Source organism: Propithecus coquereli, unplaced genomic scaffold (assembly GCF_000956105.1).
Source record: "Propithecus coquereli isolate 6110/MARCELLA unplaced genomic scaffold, Pcoq_1.0 Scaffold73, whole genome shotgun sequence".
NCBI classification, from domain to species: domain Eukaryota; kingdom Metazoa; phylum Chordata; class Mammalia; order Primates; family Indriidae; genus Propithecus; species Propithecus coquereli.
Window position 1 is genome coordinate 4,771,227 of NW_012153396.1, and position 16,713 is coordinate 4,787,939.

The window sequence follows — 16,713 nt, forward strand, 5'->3', positions numbered from 1 at the left end:
GGGCAGAGCCCAGGGGCTCTGAGGCTGGATTGGCAGATTGAGTGTGGGGTACCCAGGGAGGGATGAGTCAGGAGTCCAGCTGGGGTCTGCCGAGTGACAGGAGCCCACGGTCCAAGGGCAGGAGATGCCCAGCAGACCAGAGAGGGTTTTCAAGTAGTCTCCCCAGAGGTGGCTGGTGGGCACTGATCCCACAGTGAGCTGAGTACGGAGAGAAGGGCTGAGGACACAGTGCCATACCGTGCAGCCATACAGCGTGTAGCCTTTTATGTGCGGCTGTCACTTAGCGTGCTTTGCTGTGCGTGTCAGTGTCACGTTCCTTTTCCCTTCAGAGTGGCTGTCGTGGTATGGAGGTGCCATATTTATTTATCCATTCACCAGTTGAAGGACATTTGAGTTGTTTCCAGTTTTTGGTTATTATGAATAAGACTGCGGTATATTTGTGTACGGGTCGTTGTGTGAACATGTCCTCGTGGGTAAGTGCCTGGAAGTGTGAGCGCCGGGTCATGTGGTAGGCATTTAACTTTATATGAAACCGCCAAGCCGTTTTCCACATTGGCTGCCCGGCTTGCGTCCACCAGCAGTGGATGAGGGCTGAGAACATGATTTGTACTTCTGTGTTTTGGTGGCAACATGATAGAAGGCCATATATCCCCCAGGGTGCTACCTGAGATGATTTTAGGTGATACATGGATGAAAATTTTTTTTATATTTTACAAGTTACAACTATATTTTAATGAGCATTGAAAAAATGTAATCAGCACATCAAACCCATGGTTTCCTGGCTATTAATGCTAATGACATAGTCCCTTGAGTCAGATTGCTGGGTTTAGCTCCTAGATCCCTTTCCTACTGGTTGTGTGACCTTGGGCAAGCCATTTCATGATGCTCACATTTGTCTTCAGTAAAATGGGTTAATAATGTCCCTTCCTACCTCATAAGTTTTCCTCTAAGGGTGAAACTGGTAAGTGTATGTAAAACTCCCAGTCCAGAGCTTGGCACGTATAAGCGCTTGACAAGTGGTGGCCATTATTATTAGACGTGTATGGCCCATGGGTGACTGGTGTGTTTAATGTGTATTGTTCTGTACATCCATGTGTACATGAATACATGCATGCGTGCACAGTATGTGTGTGCATGTGTGGTTCCTGGGCTCAGGAGTAGGGGAGAGGATGAGGCCCTAGGGTCAGGATTACCTTCATGTGCTCACAGGTGTCTGTGTGCACCCATGAGTGTACCTTTTGGTGGCCACATGTCTCTGGCCCCAGGACCAGGGTCTCCCTATTCCTAGCTTCCCCATCTGTTCTGCTGTCAGTCCGGGTGCCGGGCCTGTGCTGCCCCTGCCACACCCCCAAGTCTGCACCTCCAGGTCTTCCATGTGGAAAGGAGGCCTTGGCACATGTCCGTCCAGGGCCCGTGTCTCTGCCATACTTGCCTAGAGCCCTGTTTTCTGGGCCTTTACCCAGGGGCGCAGAACCCCAGCGGGGTTGGGCGGGAAGGAGAGGAAGCGTTTTGAAGGGATTGCAGGCCCACAGTGGCTCCGTGCACTCTGGGCGGAGGCTGGGGAGGGGAAGCCCAAAGGAGAGGCTCTCATTAGCAGCTGGGCTCAGCAGGTTTTAAAAAAGCACTTTATTGAGGTATAATTGACATACACTAAACTGCACGTTTCAATTGTCCAGTTTGGTGAGTTTTAACATACGTATGGCCCAATGAAGTCATCACCGCAATCTAGATAAGGAACATATGGCCTAGATGTGACCTGTGCTCCTTGGTAACCCCTCCCTCCCTCCTCCACCACCCAGGCCCGCGCTTATCTGTGTTCCATCACCGGAGCTTGGTTTGCACGCCCTGCAGTCTGATAAAAGTGGGACAAGGTAGAGGCAGGGGAAGAAGGTAGAGGTGAAGGGAGCGGAGGCCCCGCAGTTGCTGCATGGATTGTGTGCTCTTTTGTTTTTTTAAACTGCCTCATTTCACTCAGCAAAATGATTTTGAAATTCATCCATGTTGTTACTCATATCAGTAGTGTGTTGCTTTTTACTGCAGAGTAGCATTCCATTGTGTAGAGTAGTAATCCACTGTGTAGTAGGATTCCATTGTGTAGTAATTGCATTGTTATCCACTCACACAGCACGGTTTTTTTCCCTTATGCTCTCACTTCTGCATATGGACATATCCCTAAACAGTGTGTAATGTTGCCTTTCACCAGCAGGTACTTTTTGAAACCAAGAGTCAAGCCGTGTCTGAGGCTGGCCTTAGCCCAGTGGGCATCTTTTCCGGGCAGGGCACTGTAGCCGGTGCCACTCTCTGCCCTTTGGCCCAACTGTCCTTGTCCCTGGAATCACCTCCCTGCCTCTGCACTAACCAGAGGCCATCAGCATCTTCCAGGTGGCCTTCCCAGACTGTCTGGGTCTCCTCCGACACTTCCAGCCCTCACAGCTTCATGGCTTCCAAGGCCCTTGCACTGTTCAACCACCATTGTCTTGTCCCCCTGGTGAGGGCAAGGGGAGTTCCTCCTCCAGAGAGGCCCAGGCCGATGCACAGAGTGTCTGGCTGGTCCCAGGATCTGGGGACTGGTGTCTGGGGCCCTCTGGGGAAGGAGGGAGCAAAGATGCAAAGGAATGCAAAGGGATGCAAACCAAAGCAAACGCAGCCTAGACAGAGGGCGGGTCTTCCTGGCTTCCAGGATTCCTCTCTCCCTGTCCCTGCCCTCCTTGTCTTCCATCTCCTTCCTGGAAGCCCCTCCTCCTGGACCTTTAGGGAGTGGAAGGGTCTGGGCAGGCCTGATGCCAACCAGCTCTCTGCATCATTAAGTTCTTTTCTTGGAGGGACCAAAATTCGAAACTTCCCGAAGGCCTCCGTCCCACTCTGTGGCTTTCTGCTCCTCTGTCCCCCTTCTTCCCCTCCTTCACGGCTCTCTTTCCTCCAGATGACAGCATGGGTGGGGCTCTACTTTCTGAGGAGGGACACAGATCTTGGGGACAAGTGAGCACCTCCTGTCCCAGCCCCCAGCCCTTGAAGCTGCATATTAATGCTGCAGGTGCTGCTGCAACTTGTCTTGGAGCCAGAGAGGGGAAGAGTCTTCCCCAAGATCACACAGCCAGTTAGTGACAGACACAAGCCACCCACACGTAGACCCATACTCTTTCCTCTCCTTGCCCCGTCTCCTGGAGGCCAACTGTACGTTTGTGAAGTGTCTTCTCCTCAGCCAAGCCCTGCCCGGTGCTCCGACCCACTTTGGGATGCGGTAGACCTGTCTGCAGAAGAAAGCGCCATGCCTCCCTGGCCAGGGGATCTTGTGGCAGACCCTGGAGCCCACCTGTGCCCAGGATGCTTCAGGCTTGGGTCCTGTAAAGCAGGGAGGAAGCCTGGGGTGCAGGGAGTGGCCTTACAGGGAGGGGGACCTGATGGGCACAGCGCCCCGCCCACCTTCCTGGGCTCCTGTGGCAGCCCCCGGTCACCTCCACTGCAGCCCAGCCCTGTCAGCCCAGCTCCGGTACCCCCAGGAGGCTTTCCCGAGACGTGACCTGCCTGTCAGTGCTTTTAGTGCCTACCACTGTGCCTTTTTGTGTCGCGATGTCTGTCCATGATTCTTTCTGCCTGGACTGTTGGCTTCCCGAGGACAAGATCCATGTATATTTCCTGTCTGCATCGCCAGAGCCCAGGAGAGAGCTTGGTATTTAGCAAATACGTAATGAGTAGTTACTGAGTAAAATAAATGAAGAAATCAGTGGCTGGCGGTGGGCAGATAGTAAGCGGTGATGTATCTCCTGGTGGGTGGGGGGTGGTGGAAGGAGATGGTGGTGGTAGGAGGCGAGGGGTGGGGAATGAGGGGGGGTGGTGGATGGCAAAGTGGGAGACGACATGGCAGGAGACAGTGGCTTGGGGAGGGTGGTGGTAAAAGGTGGCGGTAGTGGCGGGAACACTGGCAGTGAGTGACTTCTGCTGTGCCCAGCCCTCTGCGCTTCCCTAGGGGACCCTGGTCAGGCTCCTCGACCAGTTAAGTTCTCTGACACTGTGGCTTGTTCCTTTGCAGACTCCATTGGGGGCCCTTTCCCCGTCACCTCTCACCGATGCCACCACAAGCAGAAGCACTGCCTGCCGGTGCTGCCCGGCGGGGGGCTCCCGGCCACGCCGCTGCTGTTCCACCCGCACACCAAGGGCTCCCAGATCCTCATGGACCTCAGCCACAAGGCCGTCAAGAGGCAGGCCAGCTTCTGCAACGCCATCACCTTCAGCAACCGCCCGGTCCTCATCTACGAGCAAGTCAGGCTGAAGGTGGGCCTCCCCGCCCTCTCGGCATCCCTGGGCCTCTAGACTCCCCCGCAGCCACTGCCCGCGCCACCCCACAGCCACACGCTGCCCCTCCCCTTTCCTCTCCGTGCCCACTGCCCTCTTCATTGCCTTTCCCCACCCTCCCCGTGTGACAAAGAAGGGACCACTAGCCTCTTCCCCCAGACCATGGGAAGCTCCCTGGGGAGGGGAAGGCGTGGAGGGGCGGGCAGGCTGGCCTGGCGCTCCTGGGAGTCTGCCCGAGGGGGGAGCCCTTGGTCTGCCTGACCGAGGGGGAGGCTGGGCTGAGGCCGACCCCTGCCACCCAGATCACCAAGAAGCAGTGCTGCTGGAGCGGGGCCCTGCGGCTGGGCTTCACGAGCAAGGACCCGTCCCGCATCCACCCCGACTCGCTCCCCAAGTACGCCTGCCCTGACCTGGTGTCCCAGAGCGGCTTCTGGGCCAAGGCGCTGCCCGAGGAGTTTGCCAACGAGGGCAACATCATCGCCTTCTGGGTGGACAAGAAGGGCCGCGTCTTCCACCGCATCAACGACTCAGCCGTCATGCTCTTCTTCAGCGGGGTCTGCACGGCCGACCCGCTCTGGGCCCTGGTGGACGTCTACGGCCTCACGCGGGGCGTCCAGCTGCTTGGTGAGTGCCTGCCGCTCTGGCCCCTGGCGCAGGGTACCCCCCCCAGGCCTTTGGGTGCTGGCCTGACATGCTCGATCCCATCAGGTGTAGGGACCCCTCCTTGACTGGTGGCAGCCCGGGGCCAAGGGGGCAAAGGGGCAGCTCTGGGAGCCTTGTGGGAACTGCAGGGAGCTCTTCCCTCCCCGCCGCAGCTTTGGCCAGTAGAGCCCAGGTGAGAACGCTTCCTTGCGCAGCCGCTCAGGTGGTGCCTGTGAGCGGTGGGCAACCTTCACAATCATAAACAGCGGAAGACCACCCCTCCTGGAAGTAATTAATGTTAATCACCCTAACCATGGTTCACAGGGCACTTCACCATTGCGCATTCTCGTAGCAACCCTGGCAGGCAGACTCCACTGCTGGGCCCATAGGGGTGGAGACGCAGGTCCAGGGAGGTTGAGTCACTGCCCCAGGAGTAGTAGAGCCAGCTCCAATGCGAGCTCTCAGCCCGCAGGGCTCTGCAGCCTGCCAGGAGGCTGGGATGTTGGGTAAAAGGGTAGGAGCAGAAGGAATGTACTAGGGGAGGTAAGACTCTGCCAGTGGCTCCTTCAGGGAAGCGGAGGGCAAACATCCCCAGGGGTAGGAGAAGGAGCATCAGAGCCTGCCTGGAGCGCTAGGTGCCAGGCTTCCCAGCAGCGGCACACATGCTGAGGCTGCAAGGGGGCACAGAGAATCTCGGACTTCCTCAGGTCACATAGTGAGTTTGTGGTTAAGGTGGGACTAGAACCCAGGTCACCAGATTCCTAGTCCAGGATCCTTGCCACCTGACTGTCCTCGTGCACAGGTACCCAGGTGTGTGTGTGTGCACACATATAGACTCTGGGTACAGATCAGCCCATCGGAAAACTGGCTTTGTCTCCAGGCAGAGCCTGCACGAGCCTCAGGTTTCTCATCTGTAAAGTGGGTTGCTGGGAAGATTGCATTAAAGAGGCTGTGAGTAAAGTACCCAGCACAGTCCTGGGTACCAGGTCCACACTCGAGCAACCCCCCTTCCTCCCTCACCCATCCCTACCTGCCTCTCCCTGCAGAGAAAGAGGCCATGAAGCTGGTTGACAACTATTTTCTTTCCTTTCTGACTTCAGAGCCTAGTAACAGGGAAGCTCTTCTTTTCAAAACACCTTTATTTGAGTAAAAAGCCAGTGAAAGTAAAAACAGAGAAATGAGTCAGAAGCCTGTCTGTTTGTTGAGTTCCAAACATCAGGAGGCTGTTTTTATTAACTAGTAGTTTGGGAACTTTCTGTTTTTGAACTCAAGTGTTTCTGCATTCACGCGGACATGTTAAGAGCCTGAAACCCAGCTGTTGGGTCTCAGCAGCTGAAGAAGGGAGCCCAGGTGTTTGTCCTGTGCACCTGTGCGCCTGCACGTCTGAGACCCACAGACCCAGGCTGGATTCTGGCCTCACTCTGTGCTGGGGAGGTAGGACCTCAGTTTCCTCATCTGTAAAATGGGTACAATAACAAATACTCTGTCAGGGTTCTTTTGAAGTCTCAAAAAGCCAACCTGTGAGGAGCAGCTGAGGCACAGTAGGGAGTCAGTGACCATCAATCCTCCCCACCCATCCTGCAGAGGGCAGGGCTTAACCCAAGGCTCCTGCAGGCGCCTTGGTGCTGCTCCGGTATCCTCAGGGCCCCACACTTCTAGGCATTGGAGTCCCAAAGTTTGAGTTTGAGCCCCACGCTGGCGCATCTGCCTGAGCCCCTGTCTTCCCATCTGTATGATGGCTGTGGGTACTATGCCTTAGCTCCCGGCTCGACCTCAGGCTAGAGGACAGAGAATGTCTCTGCTCTTGAGAAAGTCACCGTCTTGTTGTGGGGTGGACAGGGGAAAGAGGCGGGGCACCATTTTTGCTTTTCCCAAAGCAAAGAACGCCCTTCCTGGCTGTCCCCACTCTGGCTTCAAGGCCTAGCTCTAAAGCCCCCTCCTCCTTGAAGCCTTCCTGGGTGGAATTCTCTTCTCTGTCCTTGTGTCCCACCACGTGTTGCCTGCACTTCTCAGTACGAGGCAGTGGCTGAACCTGGGTCCCTCCCCGTGTCTCTCTCCCTGTAGGACAGCAGGGCTTTGGGGAGGACGCCCCCTCACCCAGTCGGGTCCTCTCCAGGTGGAGTCTCATGCCCGGCCTGCAGGGTGGGTGGGGGAGAGTGGCGGGGTGGGTGAGTGGGAGGGCGGATGACTTGTTAGATGAAGAAAGGCGTTGGGGGTGCTGAGGCAGACCCCGCCCTGCCCGCGGACAGCCGCAGCTCTGCGGGAAGTCAGGGGATGAAGCAAACGGCAGGGCAGACAGAGAGAAGACAGCAAATCGCCGAAGGCTGCGTCATAGGATCCCTGCCATCTGCCGAGATGGTTTCCATCCGGTTATCTCACTTAACCCCTCAGCAGCAGGCCCCAGAAGGAGTGTTTTTTATCCCCATTTGGCAGGGAGATAACTGAGGCCCACAGAAGGCCTGGCTTGTCCTTGTAGGGATGTGGCAGAGCTGGGGCTCGAACTGGATGTTCTGATACCAAAAGCGATGCCTTTCCCGTTACTCCGCAGCAGGTTTAAACATAAAAGGAGGCAGGAAGTCGGAGAGGGCGGAGGTCAGTGAGGGAGGATGGAGTCCAGGAAGGCTCCTTGGAAGAGAAGGCTGGGCTGGGCCTGTATGTGCTGGGGGGTCTGCGCAGGGGGGGATGAAGGAGAACGTGCCAGGTGACTGGGGCTTCCAGCCTGAGGGGCGGCGGGGGGGGCAGAGCCCAGGCGGCCTGCCCCACCCGCTCTTTGACTATAAATGAGTTTGCAGCAGTATTTTCAGTTGCGTTTGGATTTCCCGACAGGCTCCTCTCTGCACACCCGATAAGGCCGGAGCCCCAAGGATTCCCGTCCCAGCTGTAAATCACCATAATCCCTGGGCATTTTCGAACACTGACTGTGGCCCCTAAATTCAATTAGCAGATTAAAATATCTCTTCATTCTGTTCTTCCTAAATTGATTTTTTTTTTTTTGTAAATAAAAGAGCCAGAGCAAGCATCCGTTCAAGAGATGTCTGAGGTGGGCACGGTGCTCTCTGCCTACGCTCTTGCCCTGCCCTCTGAGACGTCCCTGCTGCCTCGTACGGAGGGTCCCTCTTCTCCCCTTCCTCTCTTCCCCCCTTCCCACCTCTCCCTCTCTCCCCTCCCTGCTTCCTCTCTTCCCCTCTTCCCACCTCTCCCTCTGTCCCCTCCCTGCTTCCTCTCTTCCCCCCTTCCCACCTCTCCCTCTCTCCCCTCCCTGCTTCCTCTCTTCCCCCCTTCCCACCTCTCCCTCTCTCCCCTCCCTGCTTCCTCTCTTTTCCCCTTCCCACCTCTCCGTCTCTCCATCTAGGGCCACTTCATTCCTTCTGTATCCTTGGGCCTTTCCCTCTCTCTCCCTCAGCCTGGGTCCTCCGGCTCTTCTTGTCATCCCTGTTGTCCCCTCCCACCTGCTGACTCTCCTCTGAAGAAGGTCGGTCTCTGTCTTGGCAGCTCTGAGGCTGGGCCAGTCTTTTCTCCAGTGATTATTTCTCAAACAAGTGTCTGATCTTTAGGGATTTTCTGCCAAGCCTGCCCCTGTTCCTCCTCCGTCTGGAACCTGTGGCCACAGCCCTCCAAGCCTCACCTGGCCCATATCTGCTCCTCAGACCAGAGGCGTCCTGGGCTGCTTGGCACATAGTAGGTACGCAAGTCAGACTGTGTCCCTGGACAGAGTGGAGGTAGGGGCTGGTGTCTCCTCCCGCCTGACCCTCATCCTGCCCTCTGTACCCTGACCATAATGCAGGGACACTGTTGCCCATGCCACAGCCCCAGAAGGCTTCAGGCTGGCCTGCCACCCCGCTACGCTGGAGCTGGGCAGATCACCCTCTTTCCTCGGGGCGCCCTGGCCCAAGCCCAGGCTGGTAACTCCAAGAATAACAGCTTCCTACCTCCAGGAAGAAGGACCCGCCAGCAACTAAATAAACACAAGTTTTATGGGGTGATTAATACTTGGAGAGAGAAGCTCCTCTCCCAGTTTTCAAGGTCTTCTTGCTCCTCTGAGAACTGTTGACGCAGGAAGCTCAGCCGTGAGTCTTGGCAGGAGGCTGATGAGCCAAGACTCCACATACAGGGTGCTGAGCATCCCTCTGTGCCCACCACAGCCTAGGCACTCTGCAGGGGATGGGGGGAGACAGAAGAGTTGAAAACCAGCCCCTCTCCTTGAAGAGTGTTTCCACTGGAGGCACACCATATGACTGACGTGAGGTGGCCTAAATCCAATCCTGCGATTAAGTGTGGGCTGAAGAGGAAAACTGTGAGAGTGCAGCTGGAGAGCAATCCAGGAGGACTTCCTGTAGGAGATGTGTTTCAAGTCAGGAACTGAGAGAAACAATGGGTTGGTCAAGGAGGAACAATTTGGGCCAGACAGGAGGGGTGTGCACAGGCAGAGAGTGGGGGATTAGCAGTCAGTAGGGGAGCAGATCCTTGGAGGGAAGAGATGAAGTAGAAAGGTAGCAGGTGACTCGTGGAGGTGTGGGGTGTGCACAGGTGTGGGTTGTGTATGCATCCACGGAGGAGAGAGCCACGAGAGTAGAAAGCTTCCAGCAGCTTCTGTGCCATCAAGTTGTTCAACAAAAGGAATCATCGTTAACGGTGGAGAAGTGCAAGGCCCAGAGACAGGGAGGGGCCTGCCCAAATCCTCCCAGCTGGTTGGAAGCCAGGCCAGGCTGGGAATCCAGATCTCCCAGGCTGATCTGGGAATGCGGTCAGAGGGAGGAGACCTATTGGCACATCAAAGTGGTTGTGGCTGAGCCCAGGAGGGTGCTAGGAGCGTATTAGGGGGCTCCCAAGGGCTCATGGCATTCTGTTCTGTCCCTCAGGAGGAAAGAGCTGTGTGGAGACTCTCAGGGTAGCCTTCTGAGGGCCAGGATGCTGGGCTGGTTCTTGGGGGTGGCAGGCCAGCCTTGAGAGGCTGGGTGCCCCGGAGGTAAGGCCCGGGTCAGGTCCCCTGTCCAGGATGTGCCTCAGCTTGGGTGGCACTGAGAGTGAGCGGTCCCCAGCTGAGGACCACACTGCCATCTGGGGCTTCCGCTTCCCAGGCTAAACCAATATTTACCCTCAGCCGCGGTTGCCAGGGGCCAAGAGGCAAATATTAGTTTAAGGAGCCTGAGCCAGCTCTTGGGTGGGGGGACAGTTGAGGATGCCGATCATGACTTCTTCCTCTTTGACAATTTTCATTTCCTTTTGGTTAAGAAAAAATCTTGTCGTTCCTTCTGCTTTATAGACCCTCCGAGGCTCTTCCTTTCTCCTCACCCCAAATTCTGCCAATTATGTAAGTGTCCCACACCAAACCCTCTCCTCCACCAGGAAGCTTTCCCTGACCTCCCCTCTTCACGGCGGCCCTCCTCCTCCTGATGCTCCAAAGCACATGGAGGTCTAAGTGGCATGAGCAGTTTTGCAGCATGTATTGTCCTGCTGTTTGAGAAGACAGCATAAATCCTCTTTGTACATAAAGAAAGTTGTTATTGTGCCCATTTTGCAGACAAGGGAACAGAGGCTCAGAGGGGTCTGATAACTTGCCCAAGATCATGCAGCTGGCAGTTGGTGGAGGTGGGATTTGAACCCAGGAGCTTGGGCTACATTGCCTCCCAGTTTCCTAGATATGAGTCCATCCGATCTCCCTATTAAGTCTGGGTACCCCCCAAGAGAGGAGAGCTCGAGGCGTCAAGGATCAGCTGCACATATTGGGCACAGGTAGGCCACCGGGGCCCCAGCAGTGCTGGTCGCAGGAGGAGGGGCAGCGGGGTGGCCAGGATGCCCAGCGCAGGGGTGAGGCTGGGTCTGCCTCGTAGTCCCCTGGAGGCTCCCGAGGGCTTCGGCTGGTTCTCACGTTCCCTGTGCACGCTGGTTTTCTGCCACAGTGAATATATGTAATTGCCAACATTGGACTATTTCTAAAACTTACGGAAATGGCAATTTCCTGTTTGCACCTGGTATCTCTTTGGCCCAAGACAGTTCTGGGGACCTTGGAGAGACCTGGGGGCTCAGGGTGGGGTGTATGTGTAGGGCGGAGCTGGGGCCTTGCAGTACTGGACACTAGGCCCTCATTTCAGGCGCAGGAGACCGACCGAACCAAGATTTGACTTGGCCACTCACCCGCTCGGGCAGTTTCTCAGCTTCTCTGCGCCTCAGCCTCCTCATCTGTTACTTGGGCATTATTAGACCTGCCCCAGTTACCTCACAGACAGCTGTGAAGCTCGCAGATACGTAAAAGTGTTTACACAAAGGGGAAGGGCTATTGTCTTTAGGTTAAGCAGGAATGTCTAATTTAAAAACACTACCCTTCCCCACCAATAAAAGAGACAAACCCCCAAGCCAGCCCTCTAATTAGAAGAGGGAGCCTTAAAACCAAGTCCCCGTATCTGGATGAAAATAAAACCGTGCAATCTGAATTGTTTCTTGGAGCAAGATCTGTGGTTCTCCAGCTGGGTTCCTTGGAACACCGGGGTTCCACACAGGCATGGCAGAGGCAGCCGAGAGGTGCAGAGGGAGAGTGAGGGGCAGCTCTGTGCCCACCTCCTAGATGCCAACCAGGGCTTTTGGTTCTGTTGGACACTAGACCAGATGATTCTGAGAATCTATAAGATCCTATAGCTTGAAGATTCTTGTAAGTCTAAGAGTCTGTGACTGCGAGTGACTCTGGGACACTCTGCCCTTCCCTCTGTGAACCTCAGAAAGTGTGTTTGTTTCTCCTAGCTTTCCTGGGTGTGGGTTTCGGGGTGCTGCCCAAAGGGGTGGAGACCCCCCTTGCCTGTCCGAGCCATGCACCCGCCCTCCTCAGCTCCTTCCCTTGCCCCGTGCCAGATGCGGACCAGCGGGAGGATGTTTATGGAGACAGTAAACGGGCTGGCAGGCCTTCCAAACAGGGGCCGCGGCTGCAGGCTGACCCGCGGTTAAAAATTAGCCAGTGCTCCGGAAGTGAGAGTGTAAACAAATGAGACTCTCGCTGATGGCAGGCACCCCTCGTCCCCACCCCACGCCAGTGCTCGGGTCCTGCCATGGTTACCCTGCTCTGCTGGCAGCATGTGGCAGGGCTGGGTGGCTCTTTGAGCGGCAGCTGGCCTGTCAACCTGGCCCCTGTCCCCTCTCTGTCCCTCTCTCCTTGCTGGCCTTGCCCAGACCTGTCTCCAGGTATCTGCTAACAGTTCTCCCACCTGTAAGCCTCTCATGCCTGGGGATCCCAGCCCTCCTGTCCTGCAGCCCAGGTCAAATCCTGTTTATTCCAAGATGCTTTCTCTGACCCTCTCTGAAACAGGAAGGGGATCTCAGCCTGGGCTGGAAATCTTTGTCCTAAAGGGGATGGATAATTATCCTAAAGAAGAGAAGACTCAGAGGGAGCCCTAGGGAGTGGCTCTAGGACACATGGACCCACACCACCAGAGTCTTTCTAACAGTCACAGCTATTCAAAGATAGGGGATAGGTAGCCTTGATAGGTAGTGAGCTTCCTGTCCCCAGGGGCATTCTAGCTGAGGTGGAGTGAGAACTTGGCAGGGATAAATGGATTTCCTAGTTCCTTAGTTCCCCCGTCCTCTAAGGTCCTGTCTAATCTGAAATGCCAAGACTCCTGTAACTAAATCGTATTCAAATATTTTCCTGCTTCTAAGCCTTGGCTCCCCCACAGGCTACCGACTGCTCCCTCTCCACGTACCCCCTGCCCAGGGCTGGGCACACAGTAGGTCAGTGAGTGGGTGCCCTGAGTGCCACCCAGAGGGGAGGAAACACCTGGCCAGGACCTCCTGGCCCTTTCGGGGCCTGGTTATTCCTGCTCTGTCCCGGGGTCCCTGGAGAGCCACTGCCAGGCGCCAGAACAGGCAAAGATCAGGCTGAGATCCCCTTCCTGTTTCAGAGAGGGTCAGAGAAAGCATCTTGGAATAAACAAGATTTGACCTGGGCTGCAGGACCGTCTCCTTCCTGAAAGAGGGGACATGCGAGGGGAGTCGGCTCAGCAGCTTCTCGGTGGCCTTGTGCCGTCCCTCCCACATCATAAACACCTCTACAGTGGGCGACACGAGCCATGTGTCCGGCGCTGATTACATAACTTGTTGCTTTCAGTCGTGGGGCCACCCCACTGCTTCAAGTTCCAGGTTGCCATTTGGTTCTTCTCAGCCCGACCCCAGGCATAGTCCTGGGCTGAGGTTGGTCCCGTGTGTTCTCTCATGGCCTGGGGGGCCCAGACGCTGCCCTGACCTCCTCCTTGGTGTCAGCTCGCTCTGCTTCGACCTTTGCCGTCCCTCCTGAGGAAGGTGCTCTGACCAGCTCCTCCGTCTCGGGTTTCAGCTATTTCAGGGCCTCCGCACTGCTGGGCCCACTGGTGGATCGGTTATTTTGGAGCTTGCTGGCTGCCTGCAGCTGCCCCTGGCCCTGAGGGGCGGAGGGGCAGGGAGAGCAGACGTGCCCGGGCTGGCACGGACCCGAGGGATTCATCCCGCTCTCGCTATCTCTCAGCAGCTCCTGTGCCTCCCCTCCAGCCCCTGCGATATTTCGAGCTAGGCTACCGGGGTCATCTTCCTACCCCTTCTCCTCTCTCTCTATCCTCCACTGTTTCTCCTTCCTTCTCTTTTTTCTCCTCTAATCTCTACTTTTCAGATGCTTCTCCCTGGTCTTTAGTCAGTGATCTCAGTCACTGAGTATGTCCCAGGTGTCCATCCTGACTGATGTAAAGTCCTGCATTAAGGTTCAAAAAGGCAATGATCTGAGCACAGGTGGGCCTGCCTTTTGGTTGAGACTTTGCTCAACCTGAGCAGATACTAAGATCGGGAGTTCTGAGGTACCTTTGGGGAGCCATGGGTGTCCCACTCTACCTCTGACCCCGCACCAGCATCTCAGGGCAGGTATTGTTCCCACTGTTCTCTAGGTAGCCACTGAGGCTGGGCGGAAAGTTGCTCACCAAAGGCCATCAGTCCAGGCCCGGATCACCCCAAAGCCCGTGCACTTTCTTCTGAACCATGTGGCACGTAAACAACAACAGTGGCTCATACTAACCTAATGATTATTGTGCGCCAAGTACCCTACCAGGTGCCCTATACAGCTTACTCCATAGCATCTTCACAGCATCCCTTCTAAGGGGAGTATTCAAATATAGATTTTATGTTAATGAGCAGATACACTGATTTCATTGCTGGAGAAGAGAGGCCCCAAGAGGTAAAGCTACTTGTCCAAGGTCATACAGTCTTGTCCTACAGGAAGTGGCAGAGCCAGGATTTGAACCCCGGCTGATGACTTCAAATTCATTGCACTTAACTGTGTTCCTATCCTGCCTACCAGTATATGCATTTTGTTTACTAAAAAAACCTAACGTACTCTTAGGTTGCGTTATTAGAAGTGTATTGTACATATCAAGGGAGGCGATGGGCGCACTGTGCCTTGAGCTGGTCTGGAGGACCTCTGGAGTACTGAGTCTGGTTCTGCTCATTGTCTAAGAGGTGGGAAGCTGTGTGGGGGGCATCTGAATATTCCCCAAGGAGAGCTGCCTTCAGTATCGGGCTGATAGGCAGCCCAGTAGGCAGGGGGTTACATACAAGGAGGGAGATTTGGGTTTGAGAGAAGGGGCATTTTTTTCCCCCAAACAAACCTGTGCAAGCAGAGGAAACACCCTTTTAAAGACATGTTAGCTTGGTGGTGGAATGGGTTGCCTGGTGGTTAGTGAGCACCTGGTAGTGGGCAGGCTCAAGGAGAAGAGGGCTCCAGAAGGGACAGAGGACAGATAGGTCACACCCATCCCCATTGTGAAACCTGTGCTGAGGGCCTGCCCAGCTCCAGGAGCTCCAGACTCATTGTCCTGAGGTCCCCAACCTTTTCGGCACCGGGGACCAGTTTCATAGAAGGCAATTTTTCCATGGACGGCAGGTGAGGGTCCGGGGGTAGGGGGTGACAGAGCTCTGCTGCCCAGTCCTTAACAGGTAATGGACCGGTACTGGGTGGGGAGGGGAGTGTGGGGGCCATATGCTTGTGGGCCCTGTGACGGCTAAGTTCCTATAAGCTCGGCCTGGACACCTCTGATTCCTCTTCTCCCTGCTGTTGCCGCCCCTCCCCGCTCCATCTCCCACCCTCTGGAGTCCCCAAGGGCCAGTGCCTATAATCCCTGAGGGGCGGGGGAGCAGGGACTGTTCCCCAGGGTCCAGGTCAGCCCACAGGTGCTCCCCAGCTCCCCACTGCTGTCTCTCACACCTCCTAGTCCTGCCCTGGCCGCCTCACCTCTGCCCCTGCCTCGCGGCCCCGCCCCCAGCCTCTGCACCATCTCTGTCACAGAGTCAATTCCCTGGAATAATCACATTTTCCGGCTGGCTCCCTCCTTCTCACCAACTCGATGTCGGGAAACCCCAGCCAGCCAGGCCCCGGGAGGCTTCTCCAGAGCTATGGGGTGAGGGGAGCACCCAGCACTCCCCCTTTCTGGAGTCGGGACAACACAGTTCCTGGAAGGGGCAGGGAGGGGGGTCAACAAAAAGAGGGAGGGCTTAGTGACCATCTTTGAATTCAGCCAGTGCTGAATTCCGGGCTCAGCTGTCCCTACCAGACCAATCCCCCAAGCTTTGCTGTCATACCTGGGAACCCAACCATCCTTACCCTGTTCCTGAAGGGAAAGCACAGATCCTCCCTTGGAGAGGCTCAGAGAGAAGGCTCCAGGAAGGCATTGGTCTGTGGTGTGGCTTACAGTGGCACTAGCCAAATCTGGGAACGTTGACTCATGCAGAAGGGGTTCAACAAACAAGGCGGGGTGCTTTGGGCGGCCAAGGTGGGAGGATTGCTTGAGGTCAGGAGTTCAAGACCAGCCTGGGCAAAATAGCAAGACCCCATCTCTACATTTAAAAAAACGTGTGTGTATTAAACAAACAAACAAGGAGGGCCTGGAAGTGAAGACTGGGCATTGGGAGTTAGGTAGACCTTGCTTCAATTCTGGATCTGCTGCTTGGTGGCTGTCATAGTGTTTCTGAGCTTTATCTGTAAAATGGGAACGCCTCCATGGGCTGCTTTAAGGATGAAATGCAAATGCAGGGGTAAAAATGGCGCAGGGTGATTATTTTTATTATAACTTATGGGACTCCATAAAGCAAGATGCAAACAACATAGCCATTAGAGGGATATGGTGTTGGAAACAGTTATTGGCATGGCTAGGTGTTCAGGATATAGTAAGTTAGAAAAGCTAGTTGTAAAAAAGGAAATCTGTATAGTGGGGTTCTCAGCCTGGATTCCATGCCCATTGACGGCTTTATGTAGTTCATGAATACCCTGAAATTATCCACAGAACTTAGTGAGAACATGATTTTTCTGGGGCGATAGGTCAAAGTTATCATCACATTTTCGAAGTGATTTATTACCCATAAAAGGTTAAAAACTACTGGTGTTTATATAACATGACTCAACTTTTGTATTAAAAAAGTAATCAAAATAACATTTTAAAAAGGCTGAAAGGTCATATATCCAAATATTAAAAAGTACTGGCCAGATGCGGTGGCTCACACCTGTAATCCTAGCACTTTGGAGGCCAAGGCAGGATTGTTTGAGCCCAGGAGTTTGAGGTTGCAGTGAGCTATGATCATGGCACTGCACTCTACCCAGAGTGGCAAAAAAAAAGGTGCTTTTCTCTGGGTGGTGGGCTGACAGGCGATTGTTTTTTCTTTTTGCTGAACTATGTTTTCTACAGAAAACAGTGTGTATTACCTGTATGATTAAAAAAAGGGTTTTGGCCAGGCGCGGTGGCTCACGCCTGTAATCCTAGCTCTCTGGGAGGCCGAGGCGGG

The 16,713-nt window shown here is 55.0% G+C and overlaps 1 protein-coding gene across 1 annotated transcript in view; it reads left to right on the top strand.

Moving 5' to 3' along the window:
- NEURL1 (neuralized E3 ubiquitin protein ligase 1) overlaps positions 1–16,713 on the top strand; it is an 83,629-nt gene that overhangs the window by 60,210 nt on the left and 6,706 nt on the right. The window contains exons 2-3 of the mRNA XM_012661751.1: positions 4,031–4,272; positions 4,596–4,917. Coding sequence (XP_012517205.1) covers positions 4,031–4,272; positions 4,596–4,917 — 564 coding nt within the window. The remainder of the gene's footprint in view (positions 1–4,030; positions 4,273–4,595; positions 4,918–16,713) is intronic.